Raw genomic sequence first — 25,890 nt, forward strand, 5'->3', positions numbered from 1 at the left:
CATCTCATTTCTTGCTCCAAATGAAAAATCTTATCAGAAGTGGTTAATTGATTCGGGATCCTCTAGCCATATGGTTAATGATGAAACAATGCTAGAAGATGTTGTAAATATTTCAACTGAAATAGGTCTTGCCAAAAACTCAGACGTTATGGAAGCGAAATAAAGCATCGGAACCTTTAAAACTGATAACTGCATTTTAAAGCAAGTACTCTATGTTCCTGAACTGAGTAAAAATTTGCTGTCAGTAAATGCAATTACTAAAAATGATGGTGAAGTAAAATTTGTAGAAGATAGAGTAGAAATTTCAAAAGATGGAAAAATTGTGTTGAAGGTTACAAAAATGAAATAGGACTTTACGAAGTAGGGTTGAATCAAGAAAATGAAGCACTATTGACAGAAGATAAGAATAATGCAGATGTATGGCATCGCAAACTTGGACATATGTGTGTTAAGAACATGAAGTGTTTATTGAAAAATTCAACAGGAATTAAGCTAACAGAAAAAGAATTAAATGATGTATCAAAAAATTGTGAAGTATGTCTGAAAGCTAAACAAGTAAGATTTCCATTTAAAACTGAAAGACGAAGAGCAACTAGACCATTGCAAATAATACATACTGACATAAATGGCCCTATTGAAGTAGAAACATGGGATGAAAATAGATATTTTCTAACGTGCATAGATGATTTTACACATTTTGCTATGGTATTTTTGATGAAAAACAAATCTGAAACTCTTAATATTTTGATGGAGTATGTTGAAGAAGCTGAAGCAAAATGGTCACTTCGAGTAGCAAAAATTCGTTGCGACAAAGGTGGAGAATACAAATCAAATGAAATGAAAATATGGTGCAAGTCAAAGGGTATTGAGCTTGATTACACCTTTCCCCACTCTCCTCAATTAAATGCAAAAGCTGAACGCCTAAATCGAACTTTGCTAGATAAAACTCGTGCATTTCTTTTTGACTCAGGTCTGAAAAAAGAAATGTGGGGTGAAGCATTGAGAACAGCAGCTTATATTATAAATCGTAGTCCTACTGAAGCTACTGATGTTACACCAGCTGAAATGTGGTATCAAAACGAACCTAATTTGTCCCGATTGCAAATTTTTGGAAGCGTAGCTTATGCCAAAAAACTCGGATACCTAAAAAAAGTTAGATTCCAGAAGCAATAAATTTATTTTTGTGGGGTACACTAACAACGGTTATCGTTTGTGGGATGAAGAAAAAAGAAGAATACGAATTTCGAGAGACGTAAAATTCATGGACCCAAGGAATAAAGAAAGGAACCTCTTATATATTCCAACCGATTGTGAAGAAGATAAAGACAAAATCGAAGAAAATGAAGGTAAAAACGAAGAAAGTGAAATTAAAAAGATTAAAAAGGAAGAAAGTGAAGTGGAAAATAAAGAAAATGAAGATATAAATGAAGATAACTGCGTAGAATCAGAATTATCTGATACAAATGATGAATCCGAAGAAAATGATAAAAAGTATGGACGTGGTAAAAGAAATAGAAAACTACCTAAATATTTAAGTGATTGTTTTGCTCACGTATGAAGAAGCAGTAATAGGACCAGATAAAGAAAAGTGGAAGAAAGCAATAGAAGTTGAAAAGAAATCATTGGAAAAGAATGAAGTTTGGGAAGTTGTTGACAGAAGTGTTGCAAGAAACAAAAAGATTCTAAGTAATAAATGGATATTTAAAATCAAAAACGATAATACATACAGAGCAAAATTAGTTGTGAGAGGCTGTGAACAAAGTTATGGAATACATTACGAACAAACTTTTAGCCCAGTTGTGAGCATTTCATCATTAAGAATTTTGTTTGGATTGACAGTGAAAAGAGATTATCACATCATGAAGTTCGACATTAAAACTGCTTTTTTATATGGAGAACTGGATGAAGAGATATTTATGAGAATGCCAAAAGGTTACGAAGATGAGTCTAAAATATGCAAACTGAAAAAATCATTGTATGGACTAAACAAGCTCCTTTGAAATGGAATGAAAGATTAACTGATTTTTTGAGAAGAAAAAACTTTCGTCAAATTAAATCTGAGCAATGTATTTTCATTGGAAATGACATAATATTGGCTTTTTATGTTGATGACGGTATTCTTATTGGACCTGATCAATGAAAACTTGATGAATTCTTGAATGTTTTAAAAAAGGATTTTGACATAACATCTTGTGATAAACCAGATTCATTTTTATTGATTCAACTGGAATCAAGTTCTGATAAATTGAAAATTCTTCAAGAAGCTTATGCTGATCAAGTACTTCAAAAATATAAGATGCAAGATTCAAAGCCAGTTAATACACCATTACTGAAAACTTCGGTTGATGAAACAGAAAAATCAGGAGAAGTTGTTTTTCCTTTTCGAGAAGCAATAGGTAGTCTTTTATATTTGTCATGCAGAACAAGACCTGATTTATTTTTTGCAGTGAACTCCAACAGTCGACATCTTGAAAATCCATCAAAAGAAGATGTCATAAATTTAAAAAGAACTCTCAGATATTTAACAGGAAGTTCAAGCTTAGGAATATCTTACTCCAAAGAAAGTAGTGACAAAGAACTTATTGGTTATTGTGACGCAGATTATGCAGGAGATCGTGAAACACGTAGAAGTACTACGGGATATGTAATTTACTTTTGTGGTGGACCTATTAGTTGGTGCTCAAGAAGACAGTCAATTGCTGCTACCTCCAGCACTGAGGCAGAATACATAGCAGCAGCAGAGTGTTGTCGAGAACTTATGTACCTCAAAACTCTAATTGAAGAAATAACTAGTGAAAGTATATCTGTAATTTTAAACGTTGATAATCAAAGTGCTATTACTTTAATTAAAAATGGGATATTTAACAGACGTAGCAAACATATAGATGTTAGATTTCATTACATTAAAGAAAAAGTAGATGAGGGTTTAATTAAAGTAAATTATTGTCCAACTGACCTACAAATTGCAGATATTTTTACTAAAGCATTGGGGTTTAACAAATTTCAGAAATTTAAATCTAAATTGGTTGTATCACCTTACTTCTAAAAAGTGACTGGCTAGTTTTATTTATTTTTCTTCTGAAGAGTAAAATTATGTTTGAATTCGATATTTTTTAACTTATTTTTCTTGAAGTTTTTATTTTAAGCATTAATAATTAAGAGGGTGTGTTAAGAAATAATTATTAATGTTTAGTTGTCTTAGGTTGGCAACACAGTTAAAATATTATATCTTCAGAACGTACTAAATTAGTTCAAGTAAAATGTTTGGTCTTATGTGTTTGTAATGTGCTTGTGTCTTTTATAATAAAATATATTTGGCCATTCCCACTGAGTAATCTCTGCATATAAGTAAAAACTCTACAGAGCGAGAGTCCCACCAAATTAATGAATGCGATTAAAATATTTTCACAGTGATTTTGTGATATATTATATGAAACTACGGATATGAATAACTGATAATCTTAAGAGAAAAATGACACTTCAATATTTATTAGTTTGGAAATATTTGTTTAACATAAATGCAAAACACGTTGTGTACTTCAAAAATGATTGGAATATTGGTACAGAAATCCGCTTTTTGCGGATATTTTACTTTAGGCGTAAACAACTTAGTATTATATATTTTTATTTCGGTTGAGGGTTCGGCTTTGTATAAGAAGTGATGCTGCAATTGTAGTACGCTCTTCTGAGGTTAAAAATGGTCCTGAGAAAGGACATACAAATCAGACACCGAATCCATTAATAATTAAGACGCAAAATTCAATCTTTACCGAGGTCTAAAAACGAAATCAAAGAAAACTTTGTGATTTCTATTTTTTATCTGTTGTTATCTCATATTTATTACCAAATTTAAAATATTTGTAATTAATTTTAGCAAGAGTTTTGAAATCAGCCAAGTCCGCGTGCAAGCGCAGTTGAAATGGCAAATTTGTGATAACCGGGATTTAACGTCGAGTCATGAACACGGGTGCAAATTTTATGCTGGCGCATTTTCCATTTTTCTGCTTCACGTAAAATAGCCCCCCCCCCCCCCCATGTATTTCTGCAAGTGTCCGATCAATCGATAGAGAAACAAAGGAAAATACTTCGGAAGTCGTTTCGTCTGATCGTGTCTAACAAAGACAGATGTCGGAAGCGTGGACCTACTTTTATGAGGACTTGTTTGCTCTCTCGGAGGTTGGAATGAGCTCTCGTAATTTCCAGTTCCCCCTTTTTTATTGGAACGGATGGCCGCCTTCTTCCTGTTAAATGAGAAATAATTGGTCTTTACGAGGGACCCTAAATGATTCGAGAGGAAGACGAGAGTTGGGAGAAGCACCCTTTTCATGGCCTTCGGTGACGCTGTAACTCTTTGGGGACGACCTTCACTTAGAACGATAAGATGGAGTACATCTCTCTTTTTTTTTACATACGGACTGAATTCTGCTCTTTTATTCTGAGTACACAGTAAAACATCAAAAATCCGAAAGTCGAAAATCCAAACGTCGAAAACCCGGAGCGTTAAAAATCCGAACATAAAAAATTCGAACGTCAAAAATCTGATCGTCAAAAATCTAAACGTCGAAAATTCGAAACCTCTAAAATCTAAACATAAAAAATCTGAACGTCAAAAATCTGAACGTCGGAAATCTGATCGTTAAAAATCGAAACGTCAAAAATCTGAACATAAAAAATCCGAACGTCAAAAATCTGAACGTCGGAAATCTGATCGTCAAAAATTCAAAACGTTAAAAATCTGAACACCAAAAATCCTATCGTCAAAAATCCGAAAGTCCGCAAAACCAGAAACGTGAACTCCGAACGTCAAAAATCTGAACGCACTCTCGCATGAAGTTTTAAAAACTTTTCCTTCATGTTCAGTAAACAATGAGCGTTAATGTTTGTTAAAGTTTGTTTAAATGTATGTATATAGACATTGTACCGTTATATACTGCATTGCATGTTTTGTACATTTTGTTCCCCAATTTGTTCGGATTTTTGATGCTCTACTATATCATTCTTTGCGGTACGTAGTGTACAATTTGAATTTTTTACTAACTGTCGAATGGCAACAGTTAAATGTAAACAAACCGCCGTTGAAAAGTTCAGAACGTTTGATTTGATAAGAAACGTACGATTTTGATTTAATAAGCATTTCGTTACAATTTAAAGTTATTTGCAAAAAAGAAGAAAAAGAAGCCTTTACACAGAATTTATATAACCACTATAATGAAAATAAAATCCTCAAACTCTACTGTAAATTGCCATGTAGTCTAGCAACCACGTTACCGTAATCCTGGTAATTCCCGGCATTCAAAATATGTTTGAGCACAATCTATAGTTGGGGCAAACCTAACCTGGCAGCATTGTGATGGCTTCACTGATCCTAATCACAGTATTATGATACTGCCAGTTTAAGTTTGTCCGAACTATAGTATAGTAGCACTATAGTGTGACATTGATAAATTGGATCATGATCTTGACGATGTTTTTCTCTTTTTGGGGTAATAGAGAAGGGTAATTGGCCCTGGGTTAAGATGGGTTACTTTCGTAGCAGTTTCGCAAGGTATCCCAACTGAAATCGGGGCGAATAATACGCTTTTTTTTTTTCACTGGGCTCCTTAAAAAGAAGTAAACATTGTCAGGGTTTCAGGTCAACATATCGGAGCCGCACTATACGGTACAGCAGGCACACACACAATGTGTAGTGCTTCATTAGTAGTACCGATTTGTTCTTAGAAGTAGACAAAATGTGGTGCTAAGTTGGTATTTTCAAATATTGTTTAATAATAATAGTAATAATGATGATGATGAGGATGACGATGACGTTTTTGATGATGATGACGATGACGTTTATGATGAAGATGATGACGACGATGATAATGATGAAAATAAATATAATAATTTCGAATTTGTTTTTACTCATTAATCTTTTTGCAATCAGATTCTCACGTCAGGAACTCAAACCTTTTGCTGCGTTGCAGAAGGGATTCCTTGTAGCGAAGAAACGCAACATGTAAAATGTTTTGAAGTATTGTGGCTATATAACGTACATTTTATCATTTGTTCTTTCTGCATAAATTGAGCATTTATTTCTTAAATCTTGCTGATGCTAATGTTCACTAATATAATTCTTGCGGAAACAGACTGCGCAATAAGTAAAAAGGTTCAAGTTGCACCATATTTGTACTGATCATGCTGTACTTTCACAAATGTCTGTAACCTGTATGATTAATATCTGTTGATGACATTTTCTTTGCAAATGTTTGTGTATCGTTATTTACATTAAAAGAAAATATTACTACGTTAAAACGCAAAAATAGGCAAAGGACTGCACACACGCGTTTCGGGACTACAAGAAGCCCCTTTATCAAGGCAAAAGAGTTGAGCTTGTGTCGGATATCTTTTCCTCCATAAGCTCAACCCTTTCATCCATAAGCTCAACCTCAAGTGTCTACAGTTCTGTACAAATTTGTGAAATTTTAACGTTGTAATACTTTTTTTTTAATCTACAATTGAACAATTATACAGTAAACTTTCATTATTTCGGACCTTATTAAACCAGACTTCGCTTTATCCGGACGCTATTAAACCGGATTTTGCTTAATCTGGACAGACATTTAGATGCAGATACTGTATAAGTAAACGTCGAGGTAGCACAATTATGTATTTCTGTTCTCTTGAATTCAAAATACAATTTTTACTGTGTACTGTAGTTTGTTTATGTACTTAAACTCAATTAATAAGTTATTTGTTTAATCCGTACTTTCATCAATTCGGACAACCTAGACCTCCTTTTAGTCCGAATTAATGAGGTTCTACTGTATTTCTTTATTTCTTATCATTGAACTCTTTTCTTTCAGTTTAACTCTGGGTAATTCTAATGAGAATCCCGACTCTGTGGAAGACGAAAATAGTACAGGTAAACAATGCATTTGTATACATTAAGACATTTCAAAATTTCTCTCGTACATGAGTCGGAAAATATACTGGTCGTTATAAAAACGGGAAATTCCGCTACACATTCCAAAATAGCTGTTTCACGTTTTTCGTTTCTGAAACTATCGATATTTTAAATAAAATTTCGAGGCCATGATATTGAGCGAAATGTTTTTAGGGCTCTTATTTTTTAAATAGCTCTCTTCTGTTCCAGTGAAAGCTTTTAAATTCCTTTTACAGCTTTTGGAGCGATTTTGTACCCAGTAGGAAAAGTTTTTAGTGAAATTGTTTGTGTTGTCTCTGTATCTTTGTGTTCCGGTTCAAAATCAATCGGAGTTCGTTAAAACAGCTGGAATTTTTTTCGGTTTGAGCCGAGCCAAGTTATTTTTATTTTTATTTAAACTGGGTTTTATTGGTTGAAATTAAACAGCAGTTTTAAGAAAAGCAATCTGATTTTTAGGCCCTCGTGAAGATTTTATATCATCATCACTTACTGTTAATAAATGTTTGTCATTTATAATAGTATTCAATTTGTTGATAATTTAATTGAATAAATAAGCATATAATTTTGAAAAGGAATAATCAGTGTAGTTTTCTATGAAGAAATAGTCATGTTTAAAAAAAAAAAGTTAACAAACTGCGTATCAAGGCCAGCCGCCATTGGGATTGTTTGCAAAATTGAGCTCATAAAATTCCCAATTTCGAGGAAGAATACCAATAGGAATTCTTATTCACTTTTTTTTTCTCCTGTAATTGCAACGAGAGACCCCCGATTTTACATCTCTCAAGGGACTGGGTTAAAAAAAAAGCAAATTGCGGGAAATCGTAAGATACGAGAAATACATAGAAAGCAAAAATCAAATAGAAAAAAAACTAAAAGTAGTAAGGATGACTCTTTCAAAAAGTATAACATCAATATTTTACGAAAAGAATTTTATTAAACATACCATTTTAGATCATTTTAACACATTTAGCAGCGAATCGGTCGTTTAGATTTAAAATAGTTCATAATAGTGGAATGTGTTTCAGTCATTGAGTTCAAAGCAAATGCAGTATCTTCTTGAATCTGCATTGGAAAAAATACATGGCAAGTTTTTTTTCCCTGTTCCTTTATGAGAAAGAAAATATTATTCAATGCAATATTGAAAAAAGGGTCAGGATGTTATTCCGGTTCTTTATCTTTATTGGCGGACGAAAAGTAAAAGTACATAAGGACGGTTACTTGTGCGTCAGTGACGTTTCTATTTTCATTGATCAACTTTCAGCAACGGGATTAACATTAAAAAAGCGCAAATGAAACATATTGCTTGTTTTAGAACAGTTTTTTTTTTTCTTCTTTTTACTTCCCAAAGAAAATGTTAAATGCAGGAAATTCATAACTAACAAACTTACGAACCGGGGTAAATTAATATTATGAGTCGTTCAAATGAACAAGTTGAATGAACGGATCAAAGGAACGGATCATTAAAAAGAACGACATTACCCACCTCTAATCTGTACTCTGAAATCCCCCCCCCCCCCTCAAATCCGATTCTCGCATTATTCTTTCAGTAGAATGCCAACAGAAAAACAATCAGCTTTATGCAGAAAAACACACACCTTTTCCATAAATTGGAAGAGCAGGTTTGGCTTCTCATAAAAAACAGAAATATGCGCAAAAATTCGCTAATTCATTATTTTTGCCCACACACTTCAGATAGAAATAAAGTAAAAAGGAGATAACTCACTGTTTGTAATTCATATTTCTATGTTAACTGCTGCTGTTGGTTTTTAAAGTTTGTGAATGATCAACTACAGAAGGCAATTTCCGAAATTTTCTGGCATGTTACAAAAGCATTATGCTAATGTAAGCAATAACAGAACTTTGCTGGAAATACACGTCCTCATTATAATATCTAACTTTTTAACCCATTCACTGTGACTAATATCCCCTCATTAAAGATGTGAGATAATTAACTCTCGATGCAAGAACGAGATATTCTTAATTTAAATTGAGATTCTCTTAATCACCCGCACACAATTAAACGACGTTCAATGAATTTTATATCAAGCTGCGTTTCTATTCCATCGTCGTATCTTCAAAGTTATTTGTTTCAAACTGCTTGGCGACTCGCCAGAGCAGAATTATTCAACGTTCGTTCCATTCGGCCATAAAACGGTCGGAGCTGTTCAGTGATTTTACACGCAGAGTGATGTGTGCCTCATTTATTGGAAATACACGAGTTTCTGGGTTCGAGAAAATTCTTAGTTGAACTTTGTCGGAGGATTAGCTATACAAATATTATAATTTAAGTGCGGTTCAAGAAATGCAAGTGGAAGACATAGTGTAGACATTTTCTAAAAGGCTACTCGCGAAAATAACCGATGTAAAAATTACTTTCTTAACTATTTTAATTGTTGTTCAGTGATTTTGCACGCAAAATGATGTGAGCTCTATGTATTGGAAATACAAGAGTTTCAAGGTTTGAGGAGATTCTTAAATACTTAACTTCTTTGAACGATGAGCTGTACAAGTTTAATAATTACAGTGCGGTTCAAGAAAGACAGCCAGAAGACATGGTGTAGAAATTGGACTGAGAGGCTGTTACTGTTAAAAAAAGTCCTGAAATTTTGTGGTAAAAGTTACTGGCGTCCATGTTGCCTGTAACTTTTACCGAAAAATCCTATTTTACTGTAAAATTTTACGATAGAATAAACGAGAGTTAAAAAACGCAAAATGCGAGCAGCCTGTTCAACCTCGGGACCTTCGGATTGGTAGACGGCTTTGCGGCCCACCATACGAGTTGGGACACATCGAGTGAGGAGAAATATGGTGTTATCTGCTTCGCACTGTAAGTAATGTGGTGTATCAGTTGGCGCTGCTGCGCAATTTACTGTAAGTTTTTTCTGTACTGTAAACACTCCATTTTACAGTAATATTTACCATAAAAGTTTCCTGAATTTTTATCACTGTACTTGCGAAAATAGCCGGTGTAAAAATGTATTTCCTATTTTATTTGTTGTCCAGTGATTTTACACGCAGAGAGATTTGTGTCTTATTTACTGAAAATACACGAGTTTCATAATTTGACGAGATTCTTAGCTAGTAAAAATTTCGTCGATAATTTTATTCAAATGTGGTTCAGACTATTCGGTTCTAGAAGACGTAGTCAGTGTTAGATTTCTGGTTTGTGGGTTTGTCACCTTGTAATTTTGGGGGCCCCATAGTCCATCACTTTTGGAACAAAAGAGTTTGACAAACAGGTATTATTATCCTCTTCGGGACGGCTATGTTGTGGGAGTCCCTCGCAATCGCGACATAGTAAATCCCCCATTGGCCGTAGTGCTGAAGTAATACTGTGAGGCTGCTTGTGGAATCAATCGGCGTAAAAATTACTTTCTGAACTATTTAAAATTTATTTCATGATCAGCTAAGCCAGTGATGCCAATCTATGGCTCGTGTGCCGTACGAGCCAAAGCTGTTCCATGTGACCCATTGCTATGCTCAATGTTGCAATTCAAAAACTGTTCTGAAACCTTCCAAAACAACCGATCCTCCTCAATGAATATAACAAATTGTTGCAAACATGGAGCTAAATATAGTCAGAAATTGGGTTCTAGAACAACAGGGGGTATTAATAAAATGAGGATGCACTCAGCCATTTTTTTCCTTTTCCATGTCTTGCAGTGTTGTCTAGAAAAATCTTAAATATATTTAAATTTTATTTGTTACCTGATCCGCGAGATTCACTCAGTAAGCGGTGCGGGCCTCGGATAAAACAATGTGGGCACAACTGAGCAATACATTGCTAACTTATACAGAAATCTCCAATAACTTTACATTGTGGTTGAGCAAGGTGCTCACTTACATTTTTTTGCAGTAAATTTGGACGGAAGATCTAGGGCGAATCATAAAAGTTACAGTAGAACGCCGAAAATCCGAACGCACTCCACCGAGGTTTTAATCAATTTTCCTTTATGCAGTCCTTTATGTTCCCATTGGATATACTCCATATACACCGTATACTCTCAAACATTTTTTAGACATATAGCGTATACCCTAAAGCACCAAAAATTTTCATTTGTAATTCAAACTCTATCATCGCATTTTTAAATTTTCCTACATCAATGAAATGATTTAGCTACCGTTTACAATTTTTGCCGGTTACCATTAAAGTTAATTTTCGAATTTAAACTTTAAATTCAAAAACTAACTTTCTTTTCTTTTCCCTGGAAAACCCAGAACTATATCACCCTTGGGTTATACCTTCAAGAATTTCTGGACACATTATGTATATGATCGCATTGACATATTGTGTATAATGTATTACTGGGAGTATACTCCGAGAAAAATTGATGGGAACACCACTGCCTTTATGCACAATAAACAATGAGAGTTAGTTCATTTTAGTTACATTTTGTGAAGAAAGGTAATTAAATATTGTAGTTTCATGCACTGTTAATTAAATGACTTACTATTTTCCTAAACGGTTTGTTCTTGGTCATGTTCGGAAATCCGAATAACTTGAAAATCTGAACTACCTACGGTCCCAATTAGTTCGGATTTTTGACCTGCTACTGTATTCACAAATATTGGGCTATCAAACCATTGATATACTATTATGGTCTATGTAACGAGAATCAGCACGTCAAAGTCAAATAACTTTCCTACTTTCCACCCTCCCCCCCCCCCCCTGAGTGTCATGGTTATGGGGTATTATGAACTTTTTCACCGCGTGTTTCCTGCAACACATAACATTAGCAGAAGTTCCGTAGGGAAGAAATTCCTAGTGCCGTAACCATGACAACCAAAAAAGATAAAGGGTGGAAAGAAGGAAAATTATTTGGCTTTGACACACCAATTTTCGTTACATAAACTATAACTTCATACCAAACGGGTAACCGGTTCCATGGGCAACCGAGACCAACTGCTAGACGGGCATGCGTTTGAAAAGCGCATGCGCGCAAACAACTTTTGTCGTAGCCTATGATAATGCAAATAGTGTTGCATCCACTGGTCAGATATTGCATCCACGTAAGCGATGCTTTTGCATGTTTGCTTCAGGATTCCCTCGTTCAGTGGCGGACAATGCCGAAGTTGTATTTCTAGTTGTACTAAACTTAGAGCAGAAATTAGTAAATGGAAGGAGCTAGTCCAATCATTGGCTAAGCAAAAGCTTGGGCAAAGAGCTCAAATCATGTGACTAAACAACGAAGAATGATTGACACGTTTTACGTGAAACAAGCGAAAGAAGCCCGATTTCTTCCGATGCTTTGCTTTAAAATCTTATCACGTCACTTGGGGTCTTGGGTTCATGAATGAAAGTCTTCACTCCCTCCATTTTATCTCTTCTCATGGGGGTGGAGAGTAGGAAAGTTATTTAGTCTTGACACGCCGATTCTCGTTTTATTAATAGATACACAACGAGAAACCGGTTCCATAGGCAACCGAGATCAACGACTAGACAGGCGCGTGTTCGAAAAGCGCATGCACGCAAACAACTTTTGCCGCAGCCTACGAAGATGCAAATATGTAATGCTGCATTCACTGAAGGTCAGTGGTTACATCCACGAAAGCTACGCCTTTGCCCGTCAAGGACGGATACAAGGGAAGGGCGATGGGGGCGATCGCCCCTCCCTTGGCGGACCCTACACTGGCAATTTTTCCAAATTGAAGTTTAAAAAATGCAAGTGTTGACCTTTTTTGATGACGATAAGGAGAGGAATGGGGTTCGAATCACCCTCGGAATTGAAGTTACAAAATGGCAATTTTAGACTATCTTCTATGATGTTAGGGAGAAGGGCTTTTGAAGCATTCCAACTTTCCAACGGAAATATTACGAAGTTGAAAATCGAAAACACCGTTTAAGCTACGCCTTTGCCCGTCAAGGACGGATACAAGGGAAGGGCGATGGGGGCGATCGCCCCTCCCTTGGCGGACCCTACACTGGCAATTTTTCCAAATTGAAGTTTAAAAAATGCAAGTGTTGACCTTTTTTGATGACGATAAGGAGAGGAATGGGGTTCGAATCACCCTCGGAATTGAAGTTACAAAATGGCAATTTTAGACTATCTTCTATGATGTTAGGGAGAAGGGCTTTTGAAGCATTCCAACTTTCCAACGGAAATATTACGAAGTTGAAAATCGAAAACACCGTTTAAGACTACCACTTTCAACGGAAAGTTAAAGAAATAGGTTCAGGGACCTCCTTGGCTACATCTCTATATTTTAGTTGCTTCTGGTAAAAATGCTGTGGCAGCCTCCCCCCCCCCAAAGTATAAGTTAAAAATGGAACCCCCCCCCCTCCTAGAAACATTTCTAGATTCGCCTTTGTTGCCCGTTTACTTCAAGATTCCCGCATCCAATGGCGGACAGTGTCTGCCGCTACGGAATTGTGTTTCTAGTTGTACTAAATCCAAAATTCAAACGCAAACATTAAGTTGCTATAATTCTTTCAGGCGGCGTCCTTTCTGTGGGCGACTTGCGACTGGAGCGCTCTCTGTCCAACCTGACCCGCGAGACGGGGGACAGCGTGAAGCTGCGCTGCGACGTCCGGCTGGCCTCACCCACCCCCCACCCCATCCACTTCCGCTGGTACAAGAACGAGGCCCCCGTCGAGGAGGAGCGGGGGCGCGTCGAGATCCGGCGCTACAATCCGGGACCGGGCCGGACCGGATCCCGGCTCCGCATCGCCCGCCTCGACATCCACGACACCGGATACTACAAGTGCGAGGCTGGGCGTGGAGAAGCGCGGGTCGAGTCCACGGGGATACTCATGGTGCGGGCAGGTGAGTACCAGCTAATGATTCTATAAACTACACTGGTGTGCAAAAATTAAGGACGAGGCGGGTTTTTCAATATAACTTTGTACAAAAGCTTTCCAAATCAACACATTTAATACCGTAAGATTCCCAATACGTAAGGACATGTGTAATGTAAGCAACACTTACTAAAAGAGAAATCAGAGGGATAAAAAGAAGCTTTATTGAAAAAGTAGCATGGAGCGCAATGCGACTGAAGGCCGAAACATCCATGTGATGGGTGTCCAGCAAGAAACATCCGGCCTTTAGTAAGGGATATGATCTCCCCCGACTGCTAGGCAGGTTTCACAGTGTCTGCCCATGCTGAGAATGAGGGTGTCAATGAGTTGTTGAGGCATTCCTGCCCATTCGTCTTGCAGCGCCATTCGAAGCTCCCGAATCGTTACTGGTGGTAAGGTACGAGCTGCCAAGCGTCTGCCTAGAAAATCCCATACATGCTCGATAAGATTGAGATCCGGAGATCGTACCGGCCAATCCATACGTTCGATATCCTCACTCTCTAAGAGCTGTTCGGCAGCTACTGTGCGATGACATGGTGCATTGTCGTCCATGAAAAGGAACTGCGGACCCATAGCGCCTCTAAAAAGACGCACATATGGAAGAAGAATCTCGTTATAATAACGGGTCCCGTTGACTGAACCTGCGTCGAAGATGTGAAGTTCTGTACGACTATCAAGCATGATGCCTCCCCAAACGAGAACACCGCGACCTCCATACCTGTCCCTTTCAATGATGTTCGAGGGATGATTGCGGCTTCCCCGCTCTCTCCAGATGAGTATGCGATGAGAATCGCTACTTAGACTGAATCTGCTCTCATCTGTAAAGAGTACTCGTCCCCATTCATTGTCTCTCCAATTCCGGTGTTCCCGGCACCACAGAGAACGCCTTCTCCGATGGGCAGGTGTTAGAGGTACACACCGTATAGGGCGTCGTGCAAACAGACCACCACCGTGCAGTCTTCTGGCCACGGTAAAACGCGATATCGGTCGTCCAGTCGCCTGTGTCGTGTGTCTAGCGATTTTTCCCGCTGTCTGCTGCCTGTTTCTTCTGGCCTATAAGACAATATACCGGTCATCTGCGGGTGTAGTTCCTCGTGGTAGACCACTACTGAACCCCCGGATAGCTGTTCCTGTAGTTTGAAATTGTCTCCAAAGTCGTGAAACGATGCTGTGAGCAATTCCGAACTCTGCAGCCACACTTGTCACACTGCGTCCTTCCTCCAACTTCCCAATGATTCGACCTCGGGTAAAAGCATCCAGATGTCGTCAAATAGATTGATTATTCGCCATTTCTCGCTGAGGCAGCAACTCGGTGTGATTTTAACTGCTATACGGCGTGCAATCTCTTTGCCAGGAATACTGATCTTACACCGACAACATGCTTTATACTACTCAGACACTCCCCCATTACGTCTGCCTGCATATCTGCGAATGTGCTACCGTACATCACCTTACTTAATCTCCTAATTGGTCTTTCTGTCCGCTCTGCCTCTTCGTTCAGCTGATATGCTAATTTTTCGACTTCGTCCTTAATTTTTGCACACCATCTGTTTCCTTAGAATTGGCGTGTCAAGGACACGTTTTCTGCGTCGTCTCCATGGAAACTGCAAGAGAGATAACAACGCCACTCTTGTTTTCATGCACTGCAGTTAAGGAGCTTCATTGAAATAAGTAGTGTCTTAGCGTACTTGAAATTTCAAAATTTACATGTTCTAAATCGCAAAAGTTAAAAATAGCAAATGTTTTTCTTAATTATTATTAAGTCCTCAAAACTAATGAACTTCTATGAGAGAAATGAATTCACAGCCTGCATTTATTACTTTACAATTAAGATCTATCTAAACAAGTTCAATAAAATTAATAATAATAAGTAAATTAGGTTATAATTGAGTAAAACAAACGAATAAGTAATCGATCATCACATATATTTAAAACGAACAACATTGAAGCATGAATTTAAATCAACAAGTATAATTTCTTAACATTTTTCAGTTTTCTATCTGCGTAATACAAAACAATTGATTAATATGAACTAATTAGAGAAGATGATGGAAACACTATTCAAATTAAATAACACGGGGGAAAACGAATCATAAGAATAAATACGTGTTCCAATAGATTTATTTCTAACTGCGTTACGAAGAAGACCTGTACAAATTGTATTTAAAATACAAAATACACTCAAAGATTACTTAATATTGATAGTGAATTGAAATATTTACTACTAACAGTATCGTACATTTTAAACGTTAATTTATAACTTAACTTATTGGAGAACTAAAAATAGGGGGGAACTATAATAACGCTTAATATTTTAACGCTTATTATTTAAGGAAACTGTTTCCAATGTGATAGATTCAGCGGTTCCCAACCTTTTTCTCCTTGCGAACCCCGTCCAAACTCTGAAAGAAGTTGGCGAACCCCCTGAGTGCTAGGTAATAAGTAACAAGCAAAAAAAAAAAAAAAAAAAAAAAACGCGCGCGCCCGCACGCACGCACACACACACACACATAGAAAATAAAATTTGGGAGGTTTTTTTTAGTTTGATGCTGCTCCATATAGTTTATAACAGGAGCGAAAACATAATTTCAAAATATAGAATTATAATATAATATATAATAAATATAGAATATATTGCTAAATAAATATATATATATATATATTACTAAATAAATATATATATGTGTTACTAAATAAATATATATATATATATATATATTACTAAATAACTATATAATATTACTAAAATTATCGCTAAAAAATGAATGTAAAACAAATTCACCGAAAACTAAACACTGTGTTAAGCTTCAGTCCACTTTGAAAAAATTTTGAAAATGCGACATTTGTGGAATAAAGAGGCTCAAAATTTGGCTTAAATTTTTCTGACTCTATTCTTCTGTCCAACCACGGATTGCATGGAATTTTAAAACATCCAGATAAGACGAGTCTATGTGAATAAGGGGGAAAAGTAAAAATTCGATGCGCGTATTCGCTCATTTGAATGAGACTGCTTCTGCCAAAGCTGATATCGGTAAAAAATAATAGATTTGTCCATTTCCGGCTGTAAAACGGATGTTTGTCTTTCCATACAATCCATGGTCAGACAGTATCACTATCTCTATCACTAAATCAGAAGTCAATTAAAGTATGATCTTTAAAATACCTTTCAGGGAACTGTTTCAGATTTACTAAATAAACTTTTTTCTTCCAATAAAATGAGAAAGATCCCTAGGTTTAAGCCTTCTTGAAAAGGACTACGAGCCTAGCTGTTTGATAAGGATATACTGCGCACATTAATCGTTTGATTGCTGAAGAATTTTCTTGTAATTATGCTATAAGTGCGGCCTTGATGCTGATTATTTAATTTTCTTGAAACTAGTGGAAAATACATTTATGTAACTTCTAACTTGCGGCGGAACCCTTTTTATACTTCGGCGGAACCCAAGGGTTCCGCGGAATACACTTTGGGAAACGCTGGTCTAGTGAGTTGTAAGTAAACATGGCTATGCTTGAAATTAGCTGGCATGAACACCAGTCGGTAACCGCTGTGATGTTGAGACTACTGATTAATGATGTAGTTTTATCATAAATGTATTTTCATGATCATAACCATCACATTTTCTCTTTCCTATTTTTGGTGATTATAAAAAATAGCATTTTACTTGGTTAAATTATAAAACATCGACATCGAACGCAAAAGTCGATGTTAGAAAAAAAAAAAACCCTAATGAAACCAGAATATATCGATGTTTGGAAAACATTGACATTGATATAGCACCTCTAACTACTGCAAAGTAATACTGTAACATTTTTAGTAAGTATTATCATTACACATGTTTATGTAACTTTTTTGTTCAAATATAACATCGACATCTTAAAAAACATTAAGGTAAAAACATCGATGTTTCCAAAACATCGCCATTGATGTCCCACCACTAGCAACTTCTAATTTAGGCTGTAACTTTTTTAAAAAAATTATCATCATCACACATTGTTATATAACTTTTTTTGATTTAAATGTAAAATATTGACATCGAAAAAAACATCAAAACGCAAAACATCGATGATAAAAACATCGACGTTTTCACAAAAAACATCGTTGCTTCCAAAAAAAAAAACATTGACGTCGATGTCGCACCTCTAGTTCCTATAGGATCAGAGTTTAATCCTAACAGAAAATGGATATGCAAATGATTCCTCCTCTCCGTTTTTGAGGCATAAAAGATTCGCAAGTCCGTTTCGGTTTTCTTTGGTTTCATTCACCGCAGTTAAATTTTAAAATATATCTTTTTGAAGTTGTTGAAATCTCTTTTCGTTTACGTAACGCAAACTGTAGTTTATATTAGAGATTAGTTAAGGCTTGCCAGATTTCTGAAATGTTCAGTGTTCAAAAGTATATTCATGCGAGTATTCAAAAGGGTGCACACCACTGGCTGGTTTTTAGAGTGTTTTAAACGGTAGTTAGTTCATTTTCAGTGCAAATAAATGGTTTCTAATTAAGAGCCTAAAACAGGGGAAATAAAAAATGGTACTAGAAGATAACTTTAAACATTTTGCTTGTTACATGTTAATATTTATAAGTTATTTAGTTAGAAGAAGCACTTTGAATGTGGAACAAAAATATGAACAACATTTATATGTAATTTTCATTCGCTAGGACTTGTTTTTAGAATGTCTTTTTCGTTTTAATTTTGTCGTGAAAATCGTCACAAACCAATCCGATATTCATTTTACAATTCAATATTTCAATTGACAAAGTAATTATTCTAATTAATCCTTGAATTACTTTTAAACTTTTTTGGACATCTATAATCAAATTTATCTTTTACCGGGACGGTGAAGCAAGCCGGCCAAGACACTGGAATTTTGTCTGAAATCCGGAACTTTCCCGGTCAAACCGAGACGTCCGGCAAGCCTAGTTTACACCAACCATTATATTAATGAACACTTTTAGTATAACGTTTTAAATACTGGATTCTGATTAAAGGGCAAAACTGGTAATTCTTTGGTAGAGCAACAGAATTGAGATTGTCATTTTTAATAAGCAATTAAATAAATTAAATTTATTAACCAAGCATAAAGTGCATAAATTTCACTTAATTCAGTTAGTTAAAAAAAAGTGTTCTGATAAAACTATTTTAAGTTGCAGAAAAAAGGATAAGTATATGTTCCTTTTTTAATGTTTAGTTTTAGAATTGTAATCTTTTGAAAGTGCTCCATACGCCCCCCCCCCCTCCCCCCGCAGTACACATATACACACACACACTTACGACGCAAGGAACCTCAAGGTACTTTGGATATTACTGTTTTGTAATAATGTTTGTTTGATAATTACGAAACAATTCTTCGAAACTTGCTTTTTTTTCCCTTTCAATTTACTTAACGCTTAAAAATACAAATTTTGACGAGTTCAATTGATTAAAATAGTTTTTCAGATAAAAATAATTTCAAGGTTTGGAAAACAACATAGAATATTTTTAAATATCGAATTTTGGAATTGTACTTGTTTTAGAATGATCTGTAAATGCTTTATAACTTTTTTTTCCACCCCAAATTTTTGACACAAATGTACTTTGGAGAAATTGCCCATTCAGGATTATGAAACGAATCCTCTAAACTCGTTTTTTTTTCCCTTTGATTTTTTCTTTTTTTTCTTTCCTCCCCCAATCTGTACCATTTTCAGATAAATATAGGGATTAATTCGAACCAACCTGCTCTAATAGAGATCTACTTCTTAAGTTATAATCGATTATTTTAAAGAGATCATCGTGATTGGAAGGCGATTTTCGTGTCGCTAAGTGAAATCGATAGCAGACAATTCCCTTGAAAGGCTGGCAATTTCTCAAATAGTTCTGCAATCGATGAATGACGACCCCCCTCCCTTCCCCCACACTAAATCAATGAAAAGACTGAAAAATTAAGACATTTCTGAGCAAGTAATCGTACACTGAAAGGAATTATTCTGGACAAAAATTTGAAATAACCTATTAATGACGTTTTGCTTTGCTTCCATTCTTGAAAGAGGTCAGAAGAATTGAATAATCGTTTACTTCAGAAATAATACAAAGTATTGCAATTTTGGCATTTTATTTTAATTTTTAAAGAACGGATTTTTTTCTTTTCTTTTCTTTCTTTATTTTTCTATATTTCTTTCATTTCCTGTCTTTCCTTTATTTATTTTAATTTTTATTTATTTGTTTATTATTATTATTATTATTTAAAAAATTTTGTCTTGTTGAGATTAAAAGCTCTTGAAAAATTTTATGAGAAAAAAGTATAAATTATGTGTTTTGAGATGGAATGCAGCACCAATACAGCTTGCAAATGAGATAAAAAGATGGTATAGTCTGACTCTGGTAAGATGAGGCTTGACCTTAAAAGGAGTAACTTCTTGTTGGGGAAAACATGTGGGAAGTAAGAGGGGGAGATAGTTATATCTTTGCACAGAACTAGATCACCACCGCAGTGTATTACTAAAGAGAAAACTTTAAAATGCTCGCTATTTAGTATTGTATAGTACTAGTATTTCTTCCTTTTTTCTTCATGGTATACAAAAATGAAATAGGTAGATTCCTTATTACTATGTATGTGAGAAAAATTTTGATGTTGCCTTTGCTTTAATTTAAGTTTATCACTGCAGCTCAGACCTGTCATTTGGGCGTAAGGGGGGGGGGGGTTCTCAATTGTCCCTCTCCTGGACTTTAGAAACGTAAACACTTTTGTACATATTTTGTTGCTTTTTCTATTAGCTATTTTAGTATACAGTAGACCCTCGTTTTACGCGGGGATTACGTTCCACGGAAATGCCGCGTAAATCGAAACCGCGTAAATTGAAACCTCTAATACTAGTGTTAAAGTAGGGTTTGGTTCCGTAGGTACGAAATATTTCGTTATAGTGATGACTAATTGTATAATAAATTTAATGTGTACTTGTATCGACTTTTATGCACAACATGCAGAATGAAAACATAAATTAGTTTCGTGTCCTGTTTATAAAGAGGAGTTGTCTATGATAGTCTTTTGGCAGTCATTAAGAATTTTTCTCTGTAATTCTTTGCAGAGCATTAACGCATCCATGATCACTTGCGTCACACACATTTCCATGATTGAATCTTCCTTCACTAACAGATCAGAAAGATCATTTCTATTGTCTAGGAATGACTTAAAATTTTCAACGAGAGCGTTTTTGGTTGTGCGTCACTGACGTTGGTATCCTCGTTGTTTTGGCCTCCTTTGTCACTCCTAAAAGCTCTTCTTCCAGTGTGTTTTGAACTATGTCAGTTAAATAACTTTACATGTGGAAAGAGCTCTGAAGCCAATGGCATAAAATGTCTCCAGTGGCCTAAGCTCGATTATTAGCACGCCAAAATGCAGTTGATTACGTGTAATCTGCAATCTTTAGGAGTTTGGATTTTGAAAGAGGGGAAATTTTTATCTGTTTGCATTGCCGCATCTGCGTAAAACCGAAACTCATCCGCGTAAAATAAAATTAAGGTGTCAAAACTAATAAACCGCGTATCATCGAAACCGCGTAAAATAAACCCGCGTAAAACGAGGGTCTCTGTATTACCTACCCCATTTCTCCGGGGAAACCTTGCAAAAAACGGGTCTTCCGGAGCTCGAATTTTTCATAACCCAAAAAAAATTCTGAAAATGTCCTTGAAAATATAAAATAAATGTTTTAAGCATAAGCGAAAATACCATTAGAATACCAAACAAAGAAAAAAAAAATAGGGGGAGGGGGAGAGAAAATAGTTTCGCTTCAATAACAATTTTTATACATGAAAAAATATTACTGCTTATGCAAAGCTCTGCAAGTAAAACCTAAACTGCAAGAAAACGATTAAATAAATAAGGAAATGAAAGATAAAAGTTATTTGTATATAATTTACTCCAATAATTATTTTTCTGATATTATGGATCAGAATTTTATTAAAGCATTATAATTTAATAATCAAACGAATGCATTTTGAAAGAACTGACGAAATTTTTTTAGAGAAAACCTTTGGACGAAAAGAAAGAATTCGTCTAAAGAATTATTTCTTTTCGCCGTGAAATGCTGAGCTTTTTTTAGAAGAAAGAAATTCTCAATTGAAAACCTCTAGGCGTTTTAAAATGTAATTGCTTCGCGAAAAATCAACAATCTTGAAAATAGACATTGATGTCTCACGCAATCATTAAAAAACAACAACAGAGCCTTTTTACCGTCAGCAATGATAATTTATACCTTCAAGGTTTTCAATTAAATTTCTTCAATCAAATCCCGATGTCATGTAGATAACAAAATTTCAGTTTGCTCAAAAATGCATTTTTTTTTTCTTTTTAAATCTTGCTTCTGAACAATTTTAACTCAGTCTTCGAAATTTCCCAGAAAAATCTTTGCGAAGAATTTTATTTTGTAAAACAAAACCTCCTCGCTTTCATTCGAAAACTTTGAATCTCGGTTTTAGAAAATCCATTTTCTGAATTTTTCCATCCACCAAAAAAAAAAAAAAGACTTCATTTCTATGCAAATAAAACGCCAACTTCTGACGTCCATTTAATAGCATTTTGAAAGATGAAAAAAAGAACCTAGCCTCCTTAAAATATCGTTAAAACCTCACGGGGGAGGAAAAAGGGAAAATAAGGGGAAAAGTTCCGAGTGAGGGAAAAAATCTTGCTCTTAGTCGGAGCTGTTTCATGCAAATGAGGGAAAAAACTCTCGGGATGATTCGTAACGTCTAGAGTTAATGAACAGTGGAGAAGCGAAGAGAAAAAACTAAATCGTTCCTCTGAAAGCTGGAAACATAATTATGCGCACTTTTTGTTTCGCTTCTCTCACAGCTGCGAAATACGCGCTCCATATGAATTGTGCTCCCTGAAAGTACCGCTTCATTCGGGTTGTCTTCACTGATAAGGCGAGAGCGGTGACCATACTTTTAGAATCTAAAAGTACTAATTTAGAAGCCAGAGCTATTAATTTATAGAATTTAATTTCAGACTCGAAGGATGTTTTTAACGAAAGTTAATTTCGAGTCTTATTGAATTTTAGTTATTAAATTCTGTAAGAACATTTAAATTAAATTTAATGGTTTTGAATCATGCACGTGAAATTTATCTTAGTTTTCATTCCAGATATGCGCCACATAAAGTATTTCGTAAAAATGTGAGAATATCTGGGCTTAGTTTCCATGGAAGCTCACGGGAGCTGAGTTTCTGTGCTTCTTTTTTCTCTCTCTCTCTCAATTTTATGTAAATTTTTATACATTATCTGAAATAATATGTTCTGTAGGCTTTAGGACTCTAGTATTTCGTTTTTTTTTTTTTTTTTTTAAAGGCTATGAGAAGTATTAAATGGACATGGGCGAGTGCATATGTTTCTAAGAACATGCCATAAGACTGAAACACTATTTCAGTAATAGATCATTATTACTTTTAAATTTTGCAAAAAAAAAGAAAAAGAAAAGAAAAGAAGTCAGAACTACGAAACTAAACTTGCTGATGTGATTTGACAGGTTATGTAATAAAGTTACAGTTCGACGAAAGTGACCAGGGATTTTTTGCTCAAAACTGCCGCAAATATCTATGAACCTAGTTAATAATCCATTTTAAATCCTTTTTATCATTACTATTTCTTGATTTTGGATTACAAGGTGTGCCCACAGGGCCATTGAAATTTGTAGGGGGAGGGGTTAATTTTGGAAGGATTTTGCGGCTTGTCTCGTTCTAGTGGGTGCCGTAAAATTTGAGGGGGTGCGCCATCGCCATTGAGGTGATGTGTACCCCAACATAATTGTACTGTTCAATATTTCTGGAGTTTTTCTTCTATTTATGCCACTAGATGCAATAACACTATTAAATAACGAGAGAAGCAGTTAAATGGCACATTACATGTAAAACAGATATTGTCCAAGTTACCCTGAATGACTGTACTATTACTTAACCATGGAAAGACGGCGGGTGAATTCGAAGCGGAATGGGATCGTTTCCAAAATTTTAAAAGTATTTTTTTCTGAAAGAGCATGCTTAAAAATATAGGGTCTTACCATTTTTTAAATAATGTGTTTAAGTTTAACATTTAAAAAAAAATTACTTGAATCGGTGCGCTTTCGTTATTTACGCTTCTGCCGATGACGTTACAGATGATGAAATGCCATTCACTCTTGCCATTTCTCAGAGCAAAATATTTAATTCGCCGCATCTTTACTCACGTGTATTGGCAACGATAGGGTTGATAGCAAGCGTAGAGCGCAATATTTAATTCGCTTCTTGATTATCATAACGTGGAAACGAAGTTGAAAAATGCAGCAAAGTGCATCATTTGTGACGTCGTAAAGACCACGCCTTGTTTGAAAAATTGGACATTTAAAAAAAATAATTAAAAAATAACTGTTAGGAAAATGAAAGTATTTTCTGGGTTCATGTTATTATTATTATTGTAACGGATTCGGTGCGACTTCCACTTTCTTGAAAGGATGACACAGTTCTTGATAAAAACACAGGAAATTTATTTACACTATGTACAGGAGATATCGTCAACAACTGCTAAATTATTCATCAGCAATTAAGCAATTATCACACAACACCGTAAACTCAACGTTTACACACGTATTTACTTCCAAATACGAAAACAACACAGCGAAATGCCTCGCAATAAACAGAGCAAAAATGCTCTCAGTTCGAAATATCAATCGAAACTCCACTGTTTATCCATCGCTAACGGCTTTTATAAACACCGAAAAGAAATTTCTCAAATATTCCACACGCTTCTGTAAAGTTGTAGACCGTTATCAAATTTTATCAATGAACAAAAAGGAAATAGGGGTCGTATACTTTAGCCATATGAAAAGGAGTTGTATGTTCATTACGGGAAACTATTTACAGGTTACGTTCCTACAATAATTACTATTTACAGGATTTGTAACATTATTATTATTATTTTTTTGCTTATTCTATCGATTTTAGTGACTAAAAGTAGTACTTTTGTCTGAAGGAAACAACACCATTTGACCACTTCATTTTGTAATAGGGAGGATCAGGGAGAACGAGTGACTTTACTGCCTTGCTAGTTCTCGGTGATTGTACCTACTACAAGATGAAGTGGTCCGTTTTCACTTCGAATTCTCCCGCCATCTCTCCGTGGTCAAGCTTTACCACTAAAAGATGTTTCCCACCTCAGTACTTGTTTAACTAAGTTAGCCTTAGTGACTGCACTAACACTGAAAGATACTTTCTGTTACTTTTCTAACAAAGTTCCTCTGAATGACTGTACACAGTTCTGTAGTTGGAGAATATTTTTTAGAGGGGCGGCGGAATCTGGGGGTTTGGGGAGAGTGACAAAAATAAAAGGTGGTTTGAAACCTATTTACCTTACATTTGCCTTTTTTTTTTTTTTTTTAAGTGATGAAAACAGTGGCGTTCTTTCACTTCCCCACCCCAGTTAAAGCAACGACTGTACCTCTAAAAGATGTTCGTATATAGATTCTGTTCCATACAGACGTATATCTGGGGCCACTAGCTGTTATTATTATTGTTATTATTATTATTTTTTTTATTATTTTTTTTAATTACACTTCGATGTAATATTATTGCAGGAACATGTAAATAATTAAATAAAATAAAAAGCAAGCGGAGCAATATTCATTTATGTTCCAGTTGCTCAGTTTGTTATGCTTGAGGACAGAATGAGATTCTTTTCCTGCGAAATTCTTCCGAGAAATGTTGAGTTGAGGAGATAGACTGCCGCTGCCACTTGTATTCGCAGTCAATCTCAGTAATTGGAATGGTCCATTACCTCTTGAGTGTCCACCGATGTTAATATTTTTTCTTCATCCACAGGTCGTCTGCAGCCTCCAGCCGCCATTCCCAATTTCCCGCCCGTGTTCCCGCATTTTCCAGCCCTCGGGGGATCGTGAGTACCTTCTCCTTCTTCTCTTATTCATGAAATAATGTGAGAAATACTCGCAAGAAAATCGAATAAGTTCTTGTTAACCGTAGAATTTCACACAGAACATTTCGAAAAAGGAAAAGAAGATTTATTTCATTTTCTTTGTCGTTACTCAAGTATTTTTAAAATAAACGTGCAAATCATGTGTGCAATTTTACCGTGTATTAAACCGTATGTGTATAGGAATGAAAAATATAAAAATGGGAGCATCATTAAATGTTACTACAGTACCATTTTGAAGAGCTG

General features: G+C 35.5%; 2 protein-coding genes across 2 annotated transcripts; both read left to right on the top strand.

Moving 5' to 3' along the window:
• Positions 1-702: 702 nt before the first annotated feature.
• Positions 703-5,908, top strand: LOC129224778 (nucleophosmin-like). The gene is made up of 3 exons (XM_054859326.1): positions 703-862; positions 971-1,070; positions 5,776-5,908. The coding sequence occupies exons 1-3, from the start codon at positions 703-705 to the stop codon at positions 5,906-5,908; spliced, it is 393 nt and encodes a 130-aa protein (XP_054715301.1).
• An 881-nt stretch (positions 5,909-6,789) lies between these two features.
• LOC129224779 (inactive tyrosine-protein kinase transmembrane receptor ROR1-like) lies at positions 6,790-25,659 on the top strand. The gene is made up of 4 exons (XM_054859327.1): positions 6,790-6,794; positions 6,843-6,901; positions 13,357-13,686; positions 25,536-25,659. The coding sequence occupies exons 1-4, from the start codon at positions 6,790-6,792 to the stop codon at positions 25,610-25,612; spliced, it is 471 nt and encodes a 156-aa protein (XP_054715302.1). The 3' UTR covers positions 25,613-25,659.
• Positions 25,660-25,890: the final 231 nt, after the last annotated feature.

Source organism: Uloborus diversus, chromosome 6, assembly GCF_026930045.1.
Source record: "Uloborus diversus isolate 005 chromosome 6, Udiv.v.3.1, whole genome shotgun sequence".
Classification (NCBI taxonomy): domain Eukaryota; kingdom Metazoa; phylum Arthropoda; class Arachnida; order Araneae; family Uloboridae; genus Uloborus; species Uloborus diversus.